Below are 27,051 nucleotides of genomic sequence, written 5' to 3'. Positions count from 1 at the left end.
CTCCATAGGTCAGTCAATATGAAGATTAGAGGGGCCGAGAAGTAGAAAATACACACACTCCATAGGTCAGTCAATATGAAGATTAGAGGGGCCAAGAAGTAGAAAATACACACACTCCATAGGTCAGTCAATATAAAGATTAGAGGGGCCGAGAAGAAGTAGAAAATACACACACTCCATAGGTCAGTCAATATGAAGATTAGAGGGGCCGAGAAGAAGCAAGTAGAAAATACACAAACTCCATAGGTCAATCAATATGAAGATTAGAGGGGTCAAGAAGAAGCAAGCAGAAAATACACACACTCCATAGGTCAGTCAATATGAAGATTAGAGGGGTCAAGAAGAAGCAAGTAGAAAATACACACACTCCATAGGTCAGTCAATATGAAGATTAGAGGGGCCGAGAAGAAGAAAATACACACACTCCATAGGTCAGTCAATATGAAGATTAGAGGGGCCGAGAAGAAGAAAATACACACACTCCATAGGTCAGTCAATATGAAGATTAGAGGGGTCAAGAAGAAGCAAGCAGAAAATACACACACTCCATAGGTCAGTCAATATGAAGATTAGAGGGGCCGAGAAGAAGAAAATACACACACTACATAGGTCAGTCAATATGAAGATTAGAGGGGCTGAGAAGAAGCAAGTAGAAAATACACACACTACATACGTCAGTTAATATGAAGATTAGAGGGGCCGAGAAGAAGAAAATACACACACTCCATAGGTCAGTCAATATGGAGATTAGAGGGGCCGAGAAGAAGTAGAAAATACACACACTCCATAGGTCAGTTAATATGAAGATTAGAGGGGCCGAGAAGAAGCAAGTAGAAAACACACTCCATAGGTCAGTCAATATGAAGATTAGAGGGGCCGAGAAGAAGTAGAAAATACACACACTACATAGGTCAGTCAATATGAAGATTAGAGGGGTCAAGAAGAAGCAAGTAGAAAAACAGAATTTATGCTTACCTGATAAATTACTTTCTCCAACGGTGTGTCCGGTCCACGGCGTCATCCTTACTTGTGGGAACCAATACCAAAGCTTTAGGACACGGATGAAGGGAGGGAGCAAATCAGGTCACCTAAATGGAAGGCACCACAGCTTGCAAAATCTTTCTCCCAAATATAGCCTCCGAAGAAGCAAAAGTATCAAATTTGTAAAATTTGGCAAAAGTGTGCAGTGAAGACCAAGTCGCTGCCTTACATATCTGGTCAACAGAAGCCTCGTTCTTGAAGGCCCATGTGGAAGCCACAGCCCTAGTGGAGTGAGCTGTGATTCTTTCAGGAGGCTGCCGTCCGCCAGTCTCATAAGCCAATCAGATAATGCTTTTAAGCCAAAAGGAAAGAGGTAGAAGTCTCTTTTTGACCTCTCCTTTTACCAGAATAAACAACAAACAAGGAAGATGTTTGTCTGAAATCTTTAGTAGCCTCTAAATAGAATTTTAGAGCACGGACTACGTCCAAATTGTGTAACAAACGTTCCTTCTTTGAAACTGGATTCGGACACAAAGAAGGTACAACTATCTCCTGGTTAATATTTTTGTTGGAAACAACTTTCGGAAGAAAACCAGGCTTAGTACGCAAAACCACCTTATCTGCATGGAACACCAGACAGGGCGGAGAACACTGCAGAGCAGATAACTCTGAAACTCTTCTAGCAGAAGAAATTGCAACCAAAAACAAAACTTTCCAAGATAATAACTTAATATCTACGGAATGTAAGGGTTCAAACGGAACCCCTTGAAGAACTGAAAGAACTAGATTTAGACTCCAGGGAGGAGTCAAAGGTCTGTAAACAGGCTTGATCCTAACCAGAGCCTGAACAAATGCTTGAACATCTGGCACAGCTGCCAGTCTTTTGTGAAGTAAAACAGATAAAGCAGAGATCTGTCCCTTCAGAGAACTTGCAGATAATCCTTTCTCCAAACCTTCTTGTAGAAAGGATAGAATCTTAGGAATTTTTATCTTGTTCCATGGGAATCCTTTAGATTCACACCAACAGATATATTTTTTCCATATTTTATGGTAAATTTTTCTAGTTACAGGCTTTCTAGCCTGAATCAGAGTATCTATTACAGAATCTGAAAACCCACGCTTTGATAAAATCAAGCGTTCAATCTCCAAGCCGTCAGTTGGAGGGAAACCAGATTCGGATGTTCGAATGGACCCTGAACAAGAAGGTCCTGTCTCAAAGGTAGCTTTCATGGTGGAGCCGATGACATATTCACCAGGTCTGCATACCAAGTCCTGCGTGGCCACGCAGGAGCTATCAAGATCACCGAGGCCCTCTCCTGATTGATCCTGGCTACCAGCCTGGGGATGAGAGGAAACGGTGGGAATACATAAGCTAGGTTGAAGGTCCAAGGTGCTACTAGTGCATCTACTAGGGTCGCCTTGGGATCCCTGGATCTGGACCCGTAGCAAGGAACCTTGAAGTTCTGACGAGACGCCATCAGATCCATGTCTGGAATACCCCATAATTGAGTTATTTGGGCAAAGATTTCCGGATGGAGTTCCCACTCCCCCGGATGGAATGTCTGACGACTCAGAAAATCCGCTTCCCAATTTTCCACTCCTGGGATGTGGATCGCAGACAAGTGGCAGGAGTGATCCTCCGCCCATTGAATTATCTTGGTCACTTCTTTCATCGCCAGGGAAGTCCTTGTTCCCCCCTGATGATTGATATATGCAACAGTCGTCATGTTGTCTGACTGAAACCTTATGAATTTGGCCTTTGCTAGTTGAGGCCAAGCTCTGAGAGCATTGAATATCGCTCTCAGTTCCAGAATGTTTATCGGGAGAAGAGACTCTTCCCGAGACCATAGACCCTGAGCTTTCAGGGATTCCCAGACCACGCCCCAGCCCACTAGGCTGGCATCGGTCGTGACAATGACCCACTCTGGTCTGCGGAAGCTCATTCCCTGTGACAGACTGTCCAGGGTCAGCCACCAACGGAGTGAAGTTAGAATCTGCATAATATGCCTAGTAAAGCAATTGTTTTAGCCCAGAAAAATGTCTACCAGTTTTTAAGCCCTTTTTGAAGCCCTTTATTCTTTTATGTTTAACTAAGAAAATGGCTTACCGGTCCCCATGAGGGGAAATGACAGCCTTCCAGCATTACATGGTCTTGTTAGAAATATGGCTAGTCATACCTTAAGCAGAAAAGACTGCTAACTGTTTCCCCCAACTGAAGTTACTTCATCTCAACAGTCCTGTGTGGAAACAGCAATCGATATTAGTTACTGTCTGCTAAAATCATCTTCCTCTTACAAACAGAAATCTTCATCCTTTTCTGTTTCAGAGTAAATAGTACATACCAGCACTATTTTAAAATAACAAACACTTGATAGAAGAATAAAACTACATTTAAACACCAAAAAACTCTTAACCATCTCCGTGGAGATGTTGCCTGTGCAACGGCAAAGAGAATAACTGGGATGGGCGGAGCCTAGGAGGGATCATGTGACCAGCTTTGCTGGGACTCTGCCATTTCCTGTTGGGGAAGAGAATATCCCACAAGTAAGGATGACGCCGTGGACCGGACACACCAATGTAGGAGAAAATACACACACTACATAGGTCAGTCAATATGAAGATTAGAGGGGCTGAGAAGAAGCAAGTAGAAAATACACACACTCCATAGGTCAGTTAATATGAAGATTAGAGGGGCCGAGAAAAAGTAGAAAATACACACACTCCATAGGTCAGTCAATATGAAGATTAGAGGGGCCGAGAAGAAGTAGAAAATAGACACTCCATAGGTCAGTAAAATATGAAGATTAGAGGGGCCGAGAAGTAGAAAATACACACACTCCATAGGTCAGTCAATATGAAGATTAGAGGGGCCGAGAAGTAGAAAATACACACACTCCATAGGTCAGTCAATATGAAGATTAGAGGGGCCGAGAAGTAGAAAATACACACACTCCATATGTCAGTCAATATGGAGATTAGAGGGGCCAAGAAGTAGAAAATACACACACTACATAGGTCAGTCAATATGGAGATTAGAGGGGCAGAGAAGTAGAAAATACACACACTCCATAGGTCAGTCAATATGGAGATTAGAGGGGCCGAGAAGTAGAAAATACACACACTCCATAGGTCAGTCAATATGGAGATTAGAGGGGCCGAGAAGTAGAAAATACACACACTCCATAGGTCAGTCAATATGAAGATTAGAGGGGCCGAGAAGAAGAAGTAGAAAATACACACACTCCATAGGTCAGTCAATATGAAGATTAGAGGGGCCGAGAAGTAGAAAATACACACACTCCATAGGTCAGTCAATATGGAGATTAGAGGGGCCGAGAAGTAGAAAATACACACACTCCATAGGTCAGTCAATATGGAGATTAGAGGGGGCGAGAAGAAGAAGTAGAAAATACACACACTCCATAGGTCAGTCAATATGAAGATTAGAGGGGCCGAGAAGAAGAAGTAGAAAATACACACACTACATAGGTCAGTCAATATGAAGATTAGAGGGGCCGAGAAGAAGAAGTAGAAAATACACACACTCCATAGGTCAGTCAATATGGAGATTAGAGGGGCCGAGAAGAAGCAAGTAGAAAATACACACACTCCATAGGTCAGTCAATATGGAGATTAGAGGGGGCGAGAAGAAGAAGTAGAAAATACACACACTACATAGGTCAGTCAATATGGAGATTAGAGGGGCTGAGAAGAAGCAAGTAGAAAATACACACACTCCATAGGTCAGTCAATATGGAGATTAGAGGGGGCGAGAAGAAGTAGAAAATACACACACTCCATAGGTCAGTCAATATGAAGATTAGAGGGGCCGAGAAGTAGAAAATACACACACTACATAGGTCAGTCAATATGAAGATTAGAGGGGGCGAGAAGAAGAAGTAGAAAATACACACACTCCATAGGTCAGTCAATATGGAGATTAGAGGGGGCGAGAAGAAGAAGTAGAAAATACACACACTCCATAGGTCAGTCAATATGAAGATTAGAGGGGCAGAGAAGTAGAAAATACACACACTCCATAGGTCAGTCAATATGAAGATTAGAGGGGCCGAGAAGTAGAAAATACACACACTCCATAGGTCAGTCAATATGAAGATTAGAGGGGCCGAGAAGAAGAAAATACACACACTACATAGGTCAGTCAATATGAAGTTTAGAGGGGCCGAGAAGTAGAAAATACACACACTCCATAGGTCAGTCAATATGAAGATTAGAGGGGCCGAGAAGTAGAAAATACACACACTACATAGGTCAGTCAATATGAAGATTAGAGGGGGCGAGAAGAAGCAAGCAGAAAAAGAAAATATATGCTTACCTGATACATTTGTTTCTTTTTTGACACGATGAGTCCACGGATCATCTTAATTACTAATGGGATATTCACCTCCTGGTCAGCAGGAGGCAAAGAGCACCACAGCAGAGCTGATAAATAGCTCCTCCCTTCCCTCCCACTCCAGTCATTCGACCAAAGTTAGGAAGAGAAAGGAAAAGCCAAGGTGCAGAGGTGTCAGAAGTTTACAATAACCCACAGCCTGTCTATAAGAACAGTGCGGGCCTTGGACTTGTGTCAAAAAAGAAATACATTTATCAGGTAAGCATAAATTTTCATTTCGTTTTTAAAGACACAATGATTACACGGATCATCTTAATTACTAAAGGGATTCAATACCCAAGCTAGAGTACACAGATGATAGGGGAGGGACAAGACAGGGAACCTAAACAGAAGGCACCACTGCTTGAAGAACCTTTCTCCCCAAAGCGGCCTCAGCCGAGGCAAAAGTGTCAAATTTGTAGAACTTTGAAAAAGTGTGAAGAGAGGCCCAAGTTGCAGCCTTGCAAATCTGTTCTACAGAAGCTTCATTTTTGAACGCCCATGAGGAAGAAACAGCCCTCGTGGAATGAGCCGTAACTCTCCGGGGAGGCTGCTGTCCAGCAATCTCATATGCAAAACGCATGATACTTTTCAGTCCTGCAGGTAAAACTTTAAAGCACGGACCATGTCCAAATTGTGCAGAAGTCTTTCCTTCTGAGAAGGATTAGGACACACGAAAAGTACAACAATCACCTGATTAATGTTCCGATCAGAAACAACCTCAGGAAGAAATCCTAATTTAGTATGTAAAACTACCTTATCTGAATGGTAAATAAGATAAAGAGACTCATACTGTAATGCTGAGAGCTCTGACACTCTCCGAGCAGAAGAAATAGCAACAAGAAATGAAACCTTCCTCCAAGATAACTTAATATCTTAAGGAACGCATAGGCTCAAACGGAGCCCCCTGAAGAACTCTGAGAACTCAATTCAAACTCCATGGAGGAGCAACTGGTTTTAACACAGGCCTGATCCTGACCCACGCTTGTTAATAAACTCTCCCCTAGTATGGTTAACAGCAATTTGAGAGAAACAGGAACTCAATGGCTAAATAAAAAAGGCACCTTTAAATGTCTATCTAGAAACTGTCTCACTTGTCAACAGATTTCAACTGGTGTTGATTTTCTTAGTCATACAACCAAACAGAATTTTAAAATTAACCATTATGCAAATTGTGGCACAACTTATGATTTATCTTATTGAATGTACCTTGTGTTTTGAGCAGTATGTAGGTCAAACTTCTCGTGCCTTAAGATCAAGGATAGGAGAACATAAAAGGGACACTATAATAAGGATTCCAGTGTAGCCAGTCACTAACTGCTTACATTTTACAGATCAACCTAAATTTACTGTTAAATTGATTTAGTGAAAAAGCCCATTCGAGGTGGTAACATTTATAACATCCTTTCCAAAAAAGAACTATTGGATCTGGAAATTAAATACTAGGGCACCCCATGGACTCAATAAGAAATGGGATACAAGTAACTTTGTGGAATAATTATCATCATGTATTTTGGTTGTGTTTTGGCCACGTTTTATACTATCAGACTTATGTTCATGTATTTAATCACCCTTGATTCTAAGTATATTTACATTTATATATATATATATATATATATATATATATATATATATATATATATATATATATATATATATATATATATATATGTTTTCACATTAATATAGTATTTGTGTGCTTATATTGCATTATACTTTAAGTCTATCTAAATGCAAAACTTATTTTGCTAATCTAGTCAGACATGAGTTAGGGGTTTTATAGATATAAATTTTTGAATATTGATCTGAATATCCTGAGGGATGAGATCAGTCTGTCTACAATTAATCACAATGTCAGTGAATGTATATATTGTCCATGCTGAGACAGATATTAATAATGAAAATGAAGTGATATAATATGAGTTGATTGTTGATGAAGTATAAAAGAAAGAATAGATACCAAGAATTTAAACAATGATACATATCAGAGTAATTAACTAACGATGGTAATGATATATACATGTGTCTTAGTAACTGTTGAGGATAACTTCAGAAATGTGTAGCAAAATAATTACTTATATATTTTTATATATAATGAGAGAATTTATTTAATACTAATTTTATGTTACTCATTTCCTTACACCGTTGTAGTGCACACCTTTTTGTTTATAATTAATCTCTAGGGGAGTGTTATGCTTACAATGCTGTGATTGGACACAGCTATCTTAAAAGGTACACTACGCAGGTGGGGAGTCATCCTATGATTAAGTGCTGCATAGCAAGAAACATGTTAGGACTCTGCTCCCCCCTCCGTTTGTGATGTTCACATTGTGCTGTTCAATGTTTTTAACCGATGGAATAAAGTTCTGATTTTATATACTACGATTTTGGAGTGCTGTTCTTTTCTATTTTTTTGCATTGGAGTTGGCTCGACTCACCTTTGGCTGGCACCCCGCCATCAGTGCACATTCAGCTTGCCGGAACACACCGGCTTGGATTGAACCATAGCGCACACACCTTCTGGGCCGTAGCTACGTCATCATCCCCACACTGTCTTGGTTTGAACACAGGCCTGATCCTGACCAAGGCCTAACAAAATGATTGTACCTCTGGGACATCTGTCAGACGTTTGTAACGAAATAGATAAAGACAAAGATTTGACCCTTCAGGGAACTAGACAAACCTTTCTCCAAACCCTCTTGGAGAAAAGACAAAATTCTAGGAATCCTGACTACTCCATGAGTAGCTCATGGATTCACACCAATAGAAATAATTACGCCATATCTTTTTCTAGTGACAGGCTTACGAGCCTGAATCATGGTCTCAATGACCGAGTCAGAAAAATCCCGCTTAGATAATATTAAGCGTTCAATCTCCATGCAGTCAGTTTCAGAAAAAACAGATTTGGGTGAAGGAGGAGCCCTTGAATTAAAAGGTCCTTCCTCAACTGAAATCCACTGTTGTCATAAATTGACCCTCTTGGATCAAGGGAAGAATGGAACGAATAGTTTCCATCTTGAAGGACAGTACAGTAAGAAATTTGTTTAGACTCTTGAGATCTAAAAAGTGGACTGAAGGTTCCCTCCTCTTTGGGAACCACAAACCGATTGGGATAAAAAAAAAAAAAAAACCTGACCCTGTATCTATAATGGAACTGGAACAATCACTCCCAGGTCTGAGAGGTCTCCTAAGCAGTGTAAGAACACCTCTTTTTGTCTGATCTGCAGATAATCTTGAAAAGCAGAAACCTGCCTCTGGGAGGAAAACTTTTGAACTCCAATTTGTATCCCTGGGCCACCATTTCTACTGCCCAGGGATCCTGAACATCTCGAACCCAAGCCTGAGCGAAGAAGGAAAGTCTGCCCCCTACAAGATCCGGTCCCGGATCGGGGGCATGTCCTTCATGCTGTCTTTGATTCAACAGCAGGCTATTTGGATTTTTTAAAAAAAAAAATTTGTTGAAATTCTTTAAAATTTCAAGAGAGATTATTTCCGTCAAGCCAGGTCCCAACAAGGTCTTCCCCTTGTAAGGAATCGCTAAAAGCTTAGACTTAGAGCATACATCCGTAGAACAAGGCTCTAACCATAAGGCTCTGTGAGCTGGAACAGAGAAACCTGAAACCTATGCTCCCAGTTTGATAACTTGAAGGGAAGAATTTAGAAATAAAGGAATTAGCCAATTTGAAAGCTTTTATCCTATCCTGGATTTTATCCATGGAGGTTTTCTGGCTTAATAGCATCAGACAACACATCAAACCAATATGCCGTCTCATTAGTGACGGTAACCAAATACACAGCTGGTTGCCATTGTAAACCCTGGTGTACATCCCTTTTCTAATTTTTGGCCATAGGACCTGTGGAAAAAAAAACAACTATCATCTAGGGGAATAGTAGTTCTAGTTAAGTTGAAAACTACTTCTAGCTGAGTTGGCTATGGGAAACATATTTTCAAATATAGGAAATGCGGTCTCTTCCATTCCTTATAACTTACTGGACGCACCAGGAAAGAGTACACCAGTAGAGTCGGAGTCTCCCAGAGTAACGAAAACCTCCTAAAGTAACAAATGGAGATGTTCAAGCGAGAAAACCAACCTCAGCAACAAATAAAATATTATTCATCAGAGTCTGAAAATTCTCTCCCAGATAATCCCGAAGTATCTTCCCCTTTCAGGTAACAGGGAAGAACCATTCAGAATAGTAACTACTGAATCAATCACCCTAAATGATTGAAAATAATTCCTCTAGTAATGATTTCTACCATGTGGGAAGAACGTGAGATGCAGAGTAACTCAGAGAGGAGTGTTAGAGGAAGCGCAGGGCACTGCATGTGGGCCATAACATTTTGTGGGACACTATAGGAGAAATTGTGCATAGATTGACCAATTGTCAGACTCCTAAACAGTAAAAACCTTAGGAGTAGGATTTTTACTAAAAATTGACACACAAAAAACGTTACTGTCTCTTTAAATTTTAAGAAAAAAGGTAACCTTGATTTTTTTTGTGTGCTCTTGTACCATCCTAAGTCAAAGTATGAATTAAACAAATACATTTTATTACAAGATTTTCAGTTTACCATATAAAAAAACGTTACTGCCTCTTTAAATTTTAAACTAACTTTTTTTTGCATGCAGGAATGAGTTAGATTAGCCAGCAAGTATTGTAGCACCTACTTACCCCTCAGATATTTTGCCGAGGTGCTGCGTGACAAACAGCAGAGAAGATTCAGATTCAACGAAATTAGGGCTATGTGAAAATGCGCGCAAATCGTGCAGCATAGCTCCGCCCATCGTGGGCGTATCGTTCCCGGGCAGCTAAACCCCTGTTAAAAACACATCCGTCATCATGGCGGTATTAACAAGCACATCTCCCGATCGGCACTACTTGCAAAGTAAAGTCCCGGGAGTAAGAACCTGTCCCAAACAGTTCAAAAAAATATCACTAGGCTAAAAACTCCCGGTCGGCTAGTAATATAAAAGTAAGCCGCTGGGAGTGAGAATTTAAGCTCTTCAGTGATGGCTCAGTTATGGCAATATTTATCACTTCACACTGGGCTCCTTCTGATGTATAGCCCATTAGCTATGAAATGAAAGCCCCAGTGCCTGCGTTTAACTGTCCCCAAGTGTTCCCTAAAACTGAGGGAATCTGTAAGTCTCTGATAAGAAGGCTAAATCCAATGAGGAACAAATAAAGAACTTTCCTGAAGCATATCAGTCTGATCCTGACTTCACAGTACAGTCCAGCCCCGAAATACCACAATAGGCCGAAACGTACGTCTGGGGTTTCGCTGTTTCTCTTGTTCAGAGAGGGATTGCCTGGTATTTCGGGGCTGGACTGTGAAGTCAGGATCAGACTGATATGCTTCAGGAAAGTTCTTCTCTGTGAAAGGCACATGTTGAGCAAAAAGAGGCTGCTTCTTGGGTGGTAACTAGCCATAGAACAAGCTATTATGCTATTGTTCGTTCCCAGGTTGAGCGCTTCTCTCTTTATTTATGAAAGTTCTTACATAAATTATGTTTTCTTTCATGTAATTGGCAAGAGTCCATGAGCTCGTGACATATGGGATATCAATACCCAAGATGTGGAAGCCCACAGAAGAGTCACTAGAGAGGGAGGGATAAAATAAAAACAGCTTTTCTTTCTAATGACACAGTGAGTCCACGGATCATCAATTACTGTTGGGAATATCACTCTTGGCCAGCAGGAGGCAAAGAGCACCACAGCAGAGCTGTTAAATATCACTCCCCTACCCAAAATCCCCCAGTCATTCTCTTTGCATGTAGTGCAAGGAGGAGGTGAAGTTTAGGTGTCTGATGAAAAGTTTTCTTCAATCAAGATGTTATTTTTTTTAGCAGTGTAAGCTTACTCTTACTTTCTGGGGTCTAGCCTAGTCCACATCAGTCTCTTCAGTAGGGCAGTGGTGGCTTTTAAGCACTTGAGAACTTGTGAGGTACAATCCTCACTGCGTTCTCAAGAATCTGCTGCCCTAACTAGAAAAGCCGAGTAGGTTTACTCAGTTTTTCTCTCTTCACAGGTCCATGTGAGGTGCTGCACCCTCTCAAACCAGGCGAGCTGTCCTGCTGCCGGACAGCACTTTCAGGTAAGAGCCATTTTAATTTTCTTTTGCAAGGAGATTTCTGGCACTTGTTACAGCTAAAAGCTGCCTTATTTAATATGGGACTTAATTAAACCTTCATGTTTGGGTTTCTTTTAGGCAGTTTGGGCATCGAGACTGAGGTGATTTATGGTGGCTCAGTGAGTTATAGTAGTTTTTAGACTTTTGCAAGCCGTTTTTTTTCGGCAGTTAGGGCTCTGTATTTGGAAATGAGCTGCAGGACAGGTAGGCGCCTCAGTAAAGCCGAGGTGTATAGGAAGCCTGAGGTCTATTTGGTTTGTTGCGCTAACACACATTTCTATTTAAAGACACAGTACACTTATTGTTTATTTTCATATAAAGAATTTACACTTTATCCTTATTACATAAGATGGATCAAGAGGCTTTACAAACCATTATCCCAGGCGAAGTTGCTGCTTGCCATTTTTGTTCCTCATGCATAAGTTATAGATAAAATATTTAACCATGAGCCATCATTATCCCAGGCAAATGCTGTTCAGGTGTCTCCTGTTGCAGATATGCCGCAGCTTTCTCCTCAAGCGTCTCAACTTTTTCAGTCTCCACATACAGTGCCCTGTGTTTCCTCTTGCAATCCTGTAGGGTTTTCTCTACTAGACAATGCTTCCCAGGTATCCCTTGTGGTATTTGAGGCCTTGTCAGCTTTCCCCATGTTGCAGGGAAGGAGTAAAAGGAAATTTAAGGAAACGGTAAGGTTTCTGATCAAGTTCTGGCTATCCAGAGTGTCCCTTCCCATAAGCCTGAGGAAGAAGACATGTCGGTAGCATCTGAGGGGGAAATCTCAGACAGTGTAATTCCTTCTTCTGATGCGGAAGTGGTATTCTTCAGATTTAAGCTAGAACACCTTCGCTTATTACTTAAAGGATTACTTTCTGTTATAATTTTTAAGCTAAACAACTAACATATTAAAGTTAATAAACATTAATTAAAACCTACTGACCTATATTTTCTCCAAAACAAAGTTTCATAACGTTCTAAAAGTTATATCTTTTATTCGCCAATGATGTCACTTTATCCTGCCCACTATTTTCAGCACTGCATGTTCAAAATACTTAATCCAATAACTTTGTGTTTAAAGCGCCATTTTGAAACCTAGGTATTGTAAACGGATTGGTACAAAGCAAAGGATACCCACGGAGTGGGTTTGGAAAACAATTAAATTTGCAGACAAGATTTCTGATATACGGTAGAGATATGTTAATGAAATGCTATTGATAAAAAGTGTATTTGGGGTAGTTAGTTAATAACAGGCATAGAAAATATTTACTTACAGTGGCCCTTTAAGGAGGTTTAGGCTACTTTGGACGACTCTGACACAACTATCGTAAGTCAATCCTATAAAGTCTAGTAAATTGAATACTTTGATGTTCCCTCCGCGGTGGAGGTTTTTTCCAGTTCCTGACCGTGCTGCAGAGATTATTGAACAAAACAGTGAATGTTAGGAAGATTAGCAATCTTTCTTATGAAATAAAACAGAAAGAGCAGAAATTTGTCCTTTCAAGGAACTTGCAGACAAATCTTTATCCAAACCATCCTGAAGAAACTGTAAAATTCTAGGAATTCTAAAAGAATGCCAAGAGAATTTATGAGAACACCATGAAATATAGGTTTTCCAAACCTGATAATACATTCCTTAAAACAGACATAAGCCTGCAACATAGTGATAAAAACTGAGCCAGAGAAACCTCTATGACTAAACACTAAATTTCCATACCTTAAAAATAGTAATTTGAAATCTCGATGGAAAAATAGCCCCTAAAACAAAAGGGCTGGCCAAAGAGAAAGCAGCCAAGGATGGTGTAAGGGTTAACTATTTACTTGTATGTGTTACTGTCCCTTTAATTCTACCTGCCTATTTAAGGAACCTCCTTCCAGACCTCATTGCTGGTTAACTGAGTTTTACCATATCCGGATTGTGCTGCAACAAGTCAGTTACCTTTAAGCTCTCTGAATCCAGTCTCACAGACTTCTGTAAATTGTGTTAGACACTACTCGCAAGTAGGGTCTTCTTCCTACCACCACCTCCTCTGCCGTACTCGGAAGGCAACAGCTGAGACTCTCCAGCACACGCTGCTTCCTACGTCAGCAGCAGACGAGTGCTTCTCTCCTACCTCTCACGCTGCCAGTTTCTCCGCAAACAGTTTGCATCGGATGCAGCTCCTCTACTCAAGGACTCTACCTCTAAACATCCAGGTCAGATCTTTCACTTACAATCGAGGCCATGCTGATGCTATCAGAAACACATGAGACTGTTCCAATATGATCTTGTAGATCACCTTTGGAAGAAAAAAAACAGGAGGTGGAAAGATGTAGCCAATTAGAAAGGATAAAGTAAGAAGTAAAGTTACCACTTCCCTTCAGGTGTTCGCTGCCAGCCCCGGTTCACCCAAACCGTGTAAAGAAGCAGAAAGTGTTGGAAATGGCGGCGCTGTGTCACCTCCAGGGTACCAAGCTGCCCACGTCCTCTGAGTCAACCTTGTTGCTTTCACCTCCAAAATAAAAGAGCTCACAATAATGTAGCAGATTTCAGACAATGTGGTTATACTCACAAGATTGCAGTTAAAATAGGCCTGTTATTAAAATCATCACAAAGGTGCCTTCAGGTGCAGCTTCAGGTTTTTTTTAAATTACAGCTCAACGCGTTTCGGCTAAAAGAAGCCTTTAGCAAGAGCATAAAGTTAAAACAATTTCTGGAACAAATTTGGTTTGCAGATGAAATCAAGTACATGAACTGAATATGTAAAAAACAGTAAATGTCATTGTACATGTAGAAACATTAGCATAAAACATAATAAATGCCACATAACTGAGCTGAAGAAATAACAGTTTAATAATGAAAAGAACACACTTCGCTTTGTAGAATTGTGTTCCAGGGCATCATAGTTTCTACAGTAACATCAGAGTCAGGATCAGAATGAGACATCTCGCAAAATGTAACAGAAAAATAACATTAAGCAAAACATTCAATTTCCACAATGTAACAGTTTCAGTAGAGAAAAACAAAAGCAGGCATAATAGCTTTCAATGTTCATGAAAACAGCGAGCAATCAAGGGAGAGGGGTAAAATAACTCAAATTTGGCGCCAAGAAGGCCGCATTACGCAAAAGGAAGTTAACATTTTGGCGCAAAACTAACACCAGGAAATGAGACAACTCGCGTCAAACGCGACTTTGCGCCAAAACAACTAGCGTCAAGACACAGAAAATGACGAAATAAGCGCCATCAAAGGCGCAACTTCGCGCCTAAACATTTTGCGCCAAGAATGATGCAATGAAAAAACAGCATTTTTTGCGTCCTCGCGAGCCTAGATTTGCCCGCAAAAAAATGAAAGTCAAATTAGAAAAAGACTTAACCCCAGGTAAGAAAAAAGTTTAAATAAACTTTCCCAAACATGATTCCTATACTGAAACAGTTTAGACTGCAAAGGGAAATACACATTGACCTGACTCATGGCAAATATAAGTAAAATACATATATTTAAAACTAAGCGCCAAACCATAGCTGAGAGTGTCTTAAATAATGATACATACTTACCGAAAGACACCCATCCACATATAGCTGATAGCCAAACCAGTACTGAAAGCCATCAGCAGAAGTAATGGTATATAAGAGTATATCAATCTGAAAAGGGAGGTAGGAGATGAATCTCTACGGCCGATAACAGAGAACCCTTGAAAAGATTTCCTGCGAGGGAAACTATAAAATCCATAGGCGATACTCTCTTCACATCCCTCTGACAAACACTGTACTCTGAGAGGAATTGGGCTTTAGAATGTTTAGAGGCGCTTATCATAGAAGAAATCATAAAAATCAAGCACAAACTCCACAGGTCAACCAATATGGAGATTAGAGGGGCCGAGAAGATGCATGAAGAAAATGTGTCTGCAGAAGAAACTCATCTTCATGGTGAGCAGCATGTATGGCATGAAAGGCTGGAACACCCTAGAAGACTGGAGAGCAAGAAAGGAAGAACTTGTTTACAGAGAGTAGAGTCCTTACCCTATAGACTACCAGGTGCACACTGTACTTGTGTATAGGGTACACAGTCCTTACCCTATAGACTACCAGGTGCACACTGTACTTGTGTATAGGGTACATAGTCCTTACCCTATAGACTACCAGGTGCACACTGTACTTGTGTATAGGGTACATAGTCCTTACCCTATAGACTACCAGGTGCACACTGTACTTGTGTATAGGGTACACAGTCCTTACCCTATAGACTACCAGGTGCACACTGTACTTGTGTATAGGGTACATAGTGCTTACCCTATAGACTACCAGGTGCACACTGTACTTGTGTACAGGGTACATAGTCCTTACCCTATAGACTACCAGGTGCACACTGTACTTGTGTACAGGGTACATAGTCCTTACCCTATAGACTACCAGGTGCACACTGTACTTGTGTATAGGGTACACAGTCCTTACCCTATAGACTACCAGGTGCACACTGTACTTGTGTATAGGGTACACAGTCCTTACCCTATAGACTACCAGGTGCACACTGTACTTGTGTATAGGGTACACAGTCCTTACCCTATAGACTACCAGGTGCACACTGTACTTGTGTATAGGGTACACAGTCCTTACCCTATAGACTACCAGGTGCACACTGTACTTGTGTATAGGGTACACAGTCCTTACCCTATAGACTACCAGGTGCACACTGTACTTGTGTATAGGGTACATAGTGCTTACCCTATAGACTACCAGGTGCACACTGTACTTGTGTATAGGGTACACAGTGCTTACCCTATAGACTACCAGGTGCACACTGTACTTGTGTATAGGGTACACAGTCCTTACCCTATAGACTACCAGGTGCACACTGTACTTGTGTATAGGGTACACAGTCCTTACCCTATAGACTACCAGGTGCACACTGTACTTGTGTATAGGGTACACAGTCCTTACCCTATAGACTACCAGGTGCACACTACTTGTGTATAGGGTACACAGTCCTTACCCTATAGACTACCAGGTGCACACTGTACTTGTGTATAGGGTACACAGTCCTTACCCTATAGACTACCAGGTGCACACTGTACTTGTGTATAGGGTACACAGTCCTTACCCTATAGACTACCAGGTGCACACTGTACTTGTGTATAGGGTACACAGTCCTTACCCTATAGACTACCAGGTGCACACTGTACTTGTGTATAGGGTACATAGTCCTTACCCTATAGACTACCAGGTGCACACTGTACTTGTGTATAGGGTACACAGTCCTTACCCTATAGACTACCAGGTGCACACTGTACTTGTGTATAGGGTACACAGTCCTTACCCTATAGACTACCAGGTGCACACTGTACTTGTGTATAGGGTACACAGTCCTTACCCTATAGACTACCAGGTGCACACTGTACTTGTGTATAGGGTACACAGTCCTTACCCTATAGACTACCAGGTGCACACTGTACTTGTGTATAGGGTACATAGTGCTTACCCTATAGACTACCAGGTGCACACTGTACTTGTGTATAGGGTACATAGTCCTTACCCTATAGACTACCAGGTGCACACTGTACTTGTGTATAGGGTACATAGTCCTTACCCTATAGACTACCAGGTGCACACTGTACTTGTGTATAGGGTACATAGTCCTTACCCTATAGACTACCAGGTGCACACTGTACTTGTGTATAGGGTACATAGTCCTTACCCTATAGACTACCAGGTGCACACTGTACTTGTGTATAGGGTACATAGTCCATACCCTATAGACTACCAGGTGCACACTGTACTTGTGCATAAGGCTGCAGCATGAGGCGCCCTGTAGGAGGAAGATCTTGTGTATAGGGTACATAGTGCTTACCCTATAGACTACCAGGTGCACACTGTACTTGTGTATAGGGTACATAGTCCTTACCCTATAGACTACCAGGTGCACACTGTACTTGTGTATAGGGTACATAGTCCTTACCCTATAGACTACCAGGTGCACACTGTACTTGTGCATAAGGCTGCAGCATGAGGCGCCCTGTAGGAGGAAGATCTTGTGTATAGGGTACATAGTGCTTACCCTATAGACTACCAGGTGCACACTGTACTTGTGTATAGGGTACATAGTCCTTACCCTATAGACTACCAGGTGCACACTGTACTTGTGTATAGGGTACATAGTCCTTACCCTATAGACTACCAGGTGCACACTGTACTTGTGCATAAGGCTGCAGCATGAGGCGCCCTGTAGGAGGAAGATCTTGTGTATAGGGTACATAGTGCTTACCCTATAGACTACCAGGTGCACACTGTACTTGTGTATAGGGTACATAGTCCTTACCCTATAGACTACCAGGTGCACACTGTACTTGTGTATAGGGTACATAGTGCTTACCCTAAAGACTACCAGGTGCACACTGTACTTGTGTATAGGGTACATAGTGCTTACCCTATAGACTACCAGGTGCACACTGTACTTGTGTATAGGGTACATAGTGCTTACCCTATAGACTACCAGGTGCACACTGTACTTGTGTATAGGGTACATAGTGCTTACCCTATAGACTACCAGGTGCACACTGTACTTGTGTATAGGGTACATAGTGCTTACCCTATAGACTACCAGGTGCACACTGTACTTGTGTATAGGGTACATAGTGCTTACCCTATAGACTACCAGGTGCACACTGTACTTGTGTATAGGGTACATAGTGCTTACCCTATAGACTACCAGGTGCACACTGTACTTGTGTATAGGGTACATAGTCCTTACCCTATAGACTACCAGGTGCACACTGTACTTGTGTATAGGGTACATAGTCCTTACCCTATAGACTACCAGGTGCACACTGTACTTGTGTATAGGGTACATAGTCCTTACCCTATAGACTACCAGGTGCACACTGTACTTGTGTATAGGGTACATAGTCCTTACCCTATAGACTACCAGGTGCACACTGTACTTGTGTATAGGGTACATAGTGCTTACCCTATAGACTACCAGGTGCACACTGTACTTGTGTATAGGGTACACAGTCCTTACCCTATAGACTACCAGGTGCACACTGTACTTGTGTATAGGGTACACAGTCCTTACCCTATAGACTACCAGGTGCACACTGTACTTGTGTATAGGGTACATAGTCCTTACCCTATAGACTACCAGGTGCACACTGTACTTGTGTATAGGGTACATAGTCCTTACCCTATAGACTACCAGGTGCACACTGTACTTGTGTATAGGGTACATAGTCCTTACCCTATAGACTACCAGGTGCACAATGTACTTGTGTATAGGGTACATAGTCCTTACCCTATAGACTACCAGGTGCACACTGTACTTGTGCATAAGGCTGCAGCATGAGGCGCCCTGTAGGAGGAAGATCTTGTGTATAGGGTACATAGTGCTTACCCTATAGACTACCAGGTGCACACTGTACTTGTGTATAGGGTACACAGTCCTTACCCTATAGACTACCAGGTGCACACTGTACTTGTGTATAGGGTACACAGTGCTTACCCTATAGACTACCAGGTGCACACTGTACTTGTGTATAGGGTACACAGTGCTTACCCTATAGACTACCAGGTGCACACTGTACTTGTGTATAGGGTACATAGTGCTTACCCTATAGACTACCAGGTGCACACTGTACTTGTGTATAGGGTACATAGTGCTTACCCTATAGACTACCAGGTGAACACTGTACTTGTGTATAGGGTACATAGTGCTTACCCTATAGACTACCAGGTGCACACTGTACTTGTGTATAGGGTACATAGTGCTTACCCTATAGACTACCAGGTGCACACTGTACTTGTGTATAGGGTACATAGTCCTTACCCTATAGACTACCAGGTGCACACTGTACTTGTGTATAGGGTACATAGTCCTTACCCTATAGACTACCAGGTGCACACTGTACTTGTGTATAGGGTACACAGTCCTTACCATATAGACTACCAGGTGCACACTGTACTTGTGTATAGGGTACACAGTCCTTACCCTATAGACTACCAGGTGCACACTGTACTTGTGTATAGGGTACACAGTCCTTACCCTATAGACTACCAGGTGCACACTGTACTTGTGTATAGGGTACATAGTGCACACTGTACTTGTGTATAGGGTACATAGTGCACACTGTACTTGTGTATAGGGTACATAGTGCACACTGTACTTGTGTATAGGGTACATAGTGCTTACCCTATAGACTACCAGGTGCACACTGTACTTGTGTATAGGGTACATAGTCCTTACCCTATAGACTACCAGGTGCACACTGTACTTGTGTATAGGGTACATAGTCCTTACCCTATAGACTACCAGGTGCACACTGTACTTGTGTATAGGGTACATAGTCCTTACCCTATAGACTACCAGGTGCACACTGTACTTGTGTATAGGGTACATAGTCCTTACCCTATAGACTACCAGGTGCACACTGTACTTGTGTATAGGGTACATAGTGCACACTGTACTTGTGTATAGGGTACATAGTGCACACTGTACTTGTGTATAGGGTACATAGTGCTTACCCTATAGACTACCAGGTGCACACTGTACTTGTGTATAGGGTACATAGTCCTTACCCTATAGACTACCAGGTGCACACTGTACTTGTGTATAGGGTACATAGTCCTTACCCTATAGACTACCAGGTGCACACTGTACTTGTGTATAGGGTACATAGTCCTTACCCTATAGACTACCAGGTGCACACTGTACTTGTGTATAGGGTACATAGTGCTTACCCTATAGACTACCAGGTGCACACTGTACTTGTGTATAGGGTACATAGTGCTTACCCTATAGACTACCAGGTGCACACTGTACTTGTGTATAGGGTACATAGTGCTTACCCTATAGACTACCAGGTGCACACTGTACTTGTGTATAGGGTACATAGTGCTTACCCTATAGACTACCAGGTGCACACTGTACTTGTGTATAGGGTACATAGTCCTTACCCTATAGACTACCAGGTGCACACTGTACTTGTGCATAAGGCTGCAGCATGAGGCGCCCTGTAGGAGGAAGATCTTGTGTATAGGGTACATAGTGCTTACCCTATAGACTACCAGGTGCACACTGTACTTGTGTATAGGGTACATAGTGCTTACCCTATAGACTACCAGGTGCACACTGTACTTGTGTATAGGGTACATAGTGCACACTGTACTTGTGTATAGGGTACATAGTGCACACTGTACTTGTGTATAGGGTACATAGTGCACACTGTACTTGTGTATAGGGTACATAGTGCTTACCCTATAGACTACCAGGTGCACACTGTACTTGTGTATAGGGTACATAGTCCTTACACTATAGACTACCAGGTGCACACTGTACTTGTGTATAGGGTACATAGTGCTTACCCTATAGACTACCAGGTGCACACTGTACTTGTGTATAGGGTACATAGTCCTTACCCTATAGACTACCAGGTGCACACTGCACTTGTGTATAGGGTACATAGTCCTTACCCTATAGACTACCAGGTGCACACTGTACTTGTGTATAGGGTACATAGTGCTTACCCTATAGACTACCAGGTGCACACTGTACTTGTGTATAGGGTACATAGTGCTTACCCTAAAGACTACCAGGTGCACACTGTACTTGTGTATAGGGTACATAGTTCTTACCCTATAGACTACCAGGTGCACACTGTACTTGTGTATAGGGTACATAGTCCTTACCCTATAGACTACCAGGTGCACACTGTACTTGTGTATAGGGTACATAGTCCTTACCCTATAGACTACCAGGTGCACACTGTACTTGTGTATAGGGTACATAGTGCTTACCCTATAGACTACCAGGTGCACACTGTACTTGTGTATAGGGTACATAGTCCTTACCCTATAGACTACCAGGTGCACACTGTACTTGTGTATAGGGTACATAGTCCTTACCCTATAGACTACCAGGTGCACACTGTACTTGTGTATAGGGTACATAGTGCTTACCCTAAAGACTACCAGGTGCACACTGTACTTGTGTATAGGGTACATAGTTCTTACCCTATAGACTACCAGGTGCACACTGTACTTGTGTATAGGGTACATAGTCCTTACCCTATAGACTACCAGGTGCACACTGTACTTGTGTATAGGGTACATAGTCCTTACCCTATAGACTACCAGGTGCACACTGTACTTGTGTATAGGGTACATAGTGCTTACCCTATAGACTACCAGGTGCACACTGTACTTGTGTATAGGGTACATAGTGCTTACCAATGGACCATGATATATCTATGTTGAATGGGCATATGAGGGATACGGTACAAAGTATGTAAAGAGTACCAGCTGTAAGCTTCTTATCCCAGAAGATAAGAAAGAGGAAAAGCCCATCCAAAGCCTGAGGCACAGTAGGACCCTGCAGCACAGTTATGCACCAGAGCTTCACTTATTAGCTGAACAAAACCATAAATTAGAAACAAAAAAATGTAAATAACTGAGCAGAGCTTACACAAAGCTTTCTTCAAGAGTGAAAGTGGTCAGAATGAAGAGGTCTTAGCCACATGGGTAATATTGAGGACTTCTTTGCCATCACAATCTTCTGTGTCTGAATCTGAGACCTACACACACGTGTACATGGCTTGTAGACTTCTTCCCAGGATTAACAGTGATCAAACTAACATCCAACATAACGTTATGGCATCCAGCAGCCGCATGACAACACGACTGGTAATATTGTTGGTGAACAACGCATCATTACACCCAGACCATTTGACCATCACCTAACAGCCGGTGTTCACTAACCAACCCATTAGACTGGCTCCATTTAATCTACCCCCAATCCCCATACACCCCTCTGCCTTGTCCTCACCTGTTCCATTAAGCCCTATCAGGCCGTACCGTCTTCCTGAGTTCAGCTCAAGTGTCGTGTCACTCAGCAGCTCCTGTCCGTGAAAGGTCAATGACATGTTGATGATGTGAACATCTGTGCTGTTTGGATGAGAAGCCAAAACGCCAGTAACTGCTCGAGCGGCTGCCTTCCGGAGTTCAAATTCCTCCAACTCACGTGTCACCTCATCCACCTCTATACATACAGATCAAATGGGAGGAAGCGTTGGTGAGAGCACTGCGTGACACCACAGAACACAACCTACTTAGCTAGCTACACCCCACAAACACAGTCACCACCGTCACACTGTACATAAGGACAAGTCACCACCCCAAACTCACTACACCCCTCTGTCACACTGTACATAAGGACAAGTCACCACCCCAAACTCACTACACCCCTCCGTCACACTGTACATAAGGACAACAGTCACCACCCCAAGTTCACTACACCCCTCCGTCACACTGTACATAAGGACAAGTCACCACCCCAAACTCACTACACCCCTCCGTCACACTGTACATAAGGACAAGTCACCACCCCAAACTCACTACACCCCTCCGTCACACTGTACATAAGGACAAGTCACCACCCCAAACTCACTACACCCCTCCGTCACACTGTACATAAGGACAAGTCACCACCCCAAACTCAGTACACCCCTCTGTCACACTGTACATAAGGACAACAGTCACCACCCCAAGTTCACTACACCCCTCCGTCACACTGTACATAAGGACAACAGTCACCACCCCAAGCTCACTACACCCCTCTGTCACACTGTACATAAGGACAAGTCACCACCCCAAGTTCACTACACCCCTCCGTCACACTGTACATAAGGACAACAGTCACCACCCCAAGTTCACTACACCCTTCCGTCACACTGTACATAAGGACAAGTCACCACCCCAAGTTCACTACACCCCTCTGTCACACTGTACATAAGAATAACAGTCACCACCCCAAGTTCACTACACCCCTCTGTCACACTGTACATAAGAATAACAGTCACCACCCCAAGTTCACTACACCCCCTTCGTCACACTGTACATAAGAATAACAGTCACCACCCCAAGTTCACTACACCCCCTTGTCACACTGTACATAAGGACAAACACAGTCACCACCCCAAGTTCACTACACCCCTCCGTCACACTGTACATAAGGACAAGTCACCACCCCAAGTTCACTACACCCCTCCGTCACACTGTACATAAGGACACACACAGTCACCACCCCAAGTTCACTACACCCCTCCGTCACACTGTACATAAGAATAACAGTCACCACCCCAAGTTCACTACACCCCCTTGTCACACTGTACATAAGAATAACAGTCACCACCCCAAGTTCACTACACCCCTCTGTCACACTGTACATAACAGTCACCACCCCAAGTTCACTACACCCCTCCGTCACACTGTACATAAGGACACACACAGTCACCACCCCAAGTTCACTACACCCCTCCGTCACACTGTACATAAGAATAACAGTCACCACCCCAAGTTCACTACACCCCTCTGTCACACTGTACATAACAGTCACCACCTCAAGCTCACTACACCCCTCTGTCACACTGTACATAACAACAGTCACCACCCCAAGTTCACTACACCCCTCCGTCACACTGTACATAAGGACAAACAGTCACCACCCCAAGTTCACTACACCCCCTTGTCACACTGTACATAAGGACAACAGTCACAACCCCAAGTTCACTACACCCCTGTGAAAGGTCACACAGTACAGCACTGTACATAAGGACATCACACCCTTGTGACGGATCACATCATACCTCTATATACAAATCAAGTAGCACTTACCAGCTGCCAGTGTGCCATTGACTTGCTGCAGTTCCGGTTCTTCTGGAGCAACTTCCCCATTCTCCTTCTTTGGTCTCTGGCGAGCTTTGGCTGCCTCCTTTTTCTTGGCAGCTTTCTTTTTGGCCAGATCAGAGGGCATGTCTGCTGGTCAGATGTTTCACAACCGTCTTAATCTCTAAGGAGAGAACACAGTGATTACTTGCAATTACACACCAAACAGAATCTTTATTGTCACTTTCATAAAAATCTTAACTGTGTCAGGATCACACACACAGATTCCCCCCCCGTGTCAGGATCACACACACACACACACACAGGTCCCCCCCGTGTCAGGATCTCTCACACACACACAGGTCCCCCCCCGTGTCAGGATCTCCCACACACACACAGGTCCCCCCCCGTGTCAGGATCTCCCACACACACACAGGTCCCCCCCCGTGTCAGGATCTCCCACACACACACACACAGGTTCCCCCCCCGTGTCAGGATCTCCCACACACACACACAGGTCCCCCCCCGTGTCAGGATCTCCCACACACACACACAGGTCCCCCCCCCCGTGTCAGGATCTCCCACACACACAGGTCCCCCCCCCCCCGTGCCAGGATCACACACACAGGTCCCCCCCCCCGTGCCAGGATCACACACACAGATCCCCCCCCCGTGTCAGGATCACACACACAGATCCCCCCCCCGTGTCAGGATCACACACACAGATCCCCCCCCCCGTGTCAGGATCACACACACAGATCCCCCCCGTGTCAGGATCACACACACACAGATCCCCCCCGTGTCAGGATCACACACACAGATCCCCCCCCCGTGTCAGGATCACACACATAGATCCCCCCCCGTGTCAGGATCACACACACAGATCCCCCCCCCGTGTCAGGATCACACACACAGATCCCCCCCCCGTGTCAGGATCACACACACAGATCCCCCCCGTGTCAGGATCACACACACACAGATCCCCCCCGTGTCAGGATCACACACACAGATCCCCCCCCCGTGGTCAGGATTCACACACACAGATCCCCCCCCCGTGTCAGGATCACACACACAGATCCCCCCCCCGTGTCAGGATCACACACACAGATCCCCCCCCGTGTCAGGATCACACACACACAAGGATCCCCCCCGTGGTCAGGATCACACACACAGATCCCCCCCCCGTGTCAGGATCACACACATAGATCCCCCCCCCGTGTCAGGATCACACACACACAGATCCCCCCCGTGTCAGGATCACACACACAATCCCCCCCCGGTCAGGATCACACACACAGATCCCCCCCCGTGTCAGGATCACACACACAGATCCCCCCCGTGTCAGGATCACACACACAGATCCCCCCCCCCGTGTCAGGATCACACACACAGATCCCCCCCCCCGTGTCAGGATCACACACACAGATCCCCCCCCCGTGTCAGGATCACACACATAGATCCCCCCCGTGTCAGGATCACACAGAGGCCTCTATAGTATTATCCTTCTGTGTCGCATACACAGGTCCCACCGTGACAAGATGACCTACACGCGCGCACACGTAGGTGTTTCCGTCTCAAACAGTCAAGCGCCCCCGTCTCCCGCTGCTGCAGTTACCGGCGTTTCTAGCTCTCTTTCGCACAGTCTTTTTGCTCCCACGTGCCGCCGGCTAAATAACCAATCAGAGCTCATGTTGTTGGCGCGTCGTTAATAACTATATCGTATGGGATATGTAGTTCTGAAACGCGAAAATCTGATTGATTATTACAGATTAAAAACAACAAATCCCAGAAAGCCACGCGAGCCTGTTCCATTTATTTTACATGACGCACACGTCTGACTTGGAAAAACGCCAATCACAGCCGTCTGAAATATGACGTCACACAATTGCGCCGGAAATAAAAAAACATACTGCTCAAAAAAAAAGAAAAAAAGTAGAATAGTTTGTTCCTTTGTGACAGTGAGTGGCCCCGGTATCACGTGTAACACCTGTCTGGGAATGACCCGCGCAGTTTAGGTTTCTATTTGTAGCTGACTCAGACCTGTAAATGGCGCGTGTGGTACCAAATATGGTGACATCTGTAATATTGTGTGTGTGAGATAGTGTTAGTGTGTGTGTGAGATAGTGATAGTGTGTGTGATAGTGTTTGTGGTGTGATAGTGTTTGTGTGTGAGATAGTGATAGTGTGTGTGATAGTGTTTGTGGTGTGATAGTGTGTGTGTGAGATAGTGATAGTGTGTGTGATAGTGTTTGTGTGTGAGATAGTGATAGTGTGTGTGAGATAGTGATAGTGTGTGTGAGATAGTGATAGTGTGTGTGATAGTGTTTGTGTGTGAGATAGTGTGTGTGTGAGATAGTGATAGTGTGTGTGATAGTGATAGTGTGTGAGATAGTGATAGTGTGTGTGATAGTGTTTGTGTGTGAGATAGTGTGTGTGTGAGATAGTGATAGTGTGTGTGATAGTGATAGTGTGTGAGATAGTGATAGTGTGTGTGATAGTGTTTGTGTGAGATAGTGTTAGTGTGTGTGTGTGAGATAGTGATAGTGTGTGTGATAGTGTTTGTGTGTGAGATAGTGATAGTGTGTGTGATAGTGTTTGTGGTGTGATAGTGTTTGTGTGTGAGATAGTGATAGTGTGTGTGATAGTGTTTGTGGTGTGATAGTGTTTGTGTGTGATAGTGTGTGAGATAGTGATAGTGTGTGAGATAGTGATAGTGTGTGTGATAGTGTTTGTGGTGTGATAGTGTTTGTGTGTGAGATAGTGATAGTGAGTGAGATAGTGATAGTGTGTGTGATAGTGTTTGTGTGTGAGATAGTGATAGTGTGTGTGATAGTGATAGTGTGTGAGATAGTGATAGTGTGTGAGATAGTGATAGTGTGTGAGATAGTGATAGTGTGTGTGATAGTGTTTGTGGTGTGAT

The 27,051-nt window shown here is 43.4% G+C and overlaps 1 protein-coding gene across 3 annotated transcripts in view; it reads right to left on the bottom strand.

Annotated features, from left to right (window-relative positions):
• Positions 1 to 25,822, bottom strand: part of ABCF2 (ATP binding cassette subfamily F member 2) — a 131,291-nt gene extending 105,469 nt beyond the window's left edge. Inside the window, exons 1-3 of one of the 3 annotated variants that reach the window (XM_053713247.1) lie at positions 25,679 to 25,822; positions 24,141 to 24,315; positions 22,294 to 22,506 (exon numbers count right to left, since the gene is read on the bottom strand). In XM_053713247.1, the coding sequence (XP_053569222.1) occupies positions 22,294 to 22,506; positions 24,141 to 24,279 (352 nt within the window). In that variant the 5' untranslated portion in view covers positions 24,280 to 24,315; positions 25,679 to 25,822. Of the gene's footprint in view, positions 1 to 22,293; positions 22,507 to 24,140; positions 24,316 to 25,660 lie in introns of all 3 variants that reach the window. The other 2 variants (XM_053713249.1, XM_053713248.1) reach the window with 2 other exon arrangements.
• Between the last annotated feature and the right edge of the window lie 1,229 nt (positions 25,823 to 27,051).

This window comes from Bombina bombina, chromosome 5, assembly GCF_027579735.1.
Source record: "Bombina bombina isolate aBomBom1 chromosome 5, aBomBom1.pri, whole genome shotgun sequence".
NCBI lineage: Eukaryota > Metazoa > Chordata > Amphibia > Anura > Bombinatoridae > Bombina > Bombina bombina.
The sequence above is the reverse complement of the archived record's forward strand: the minus strand, read 5'-3'. Positions and strand labels throughout refer to the sequence as shown.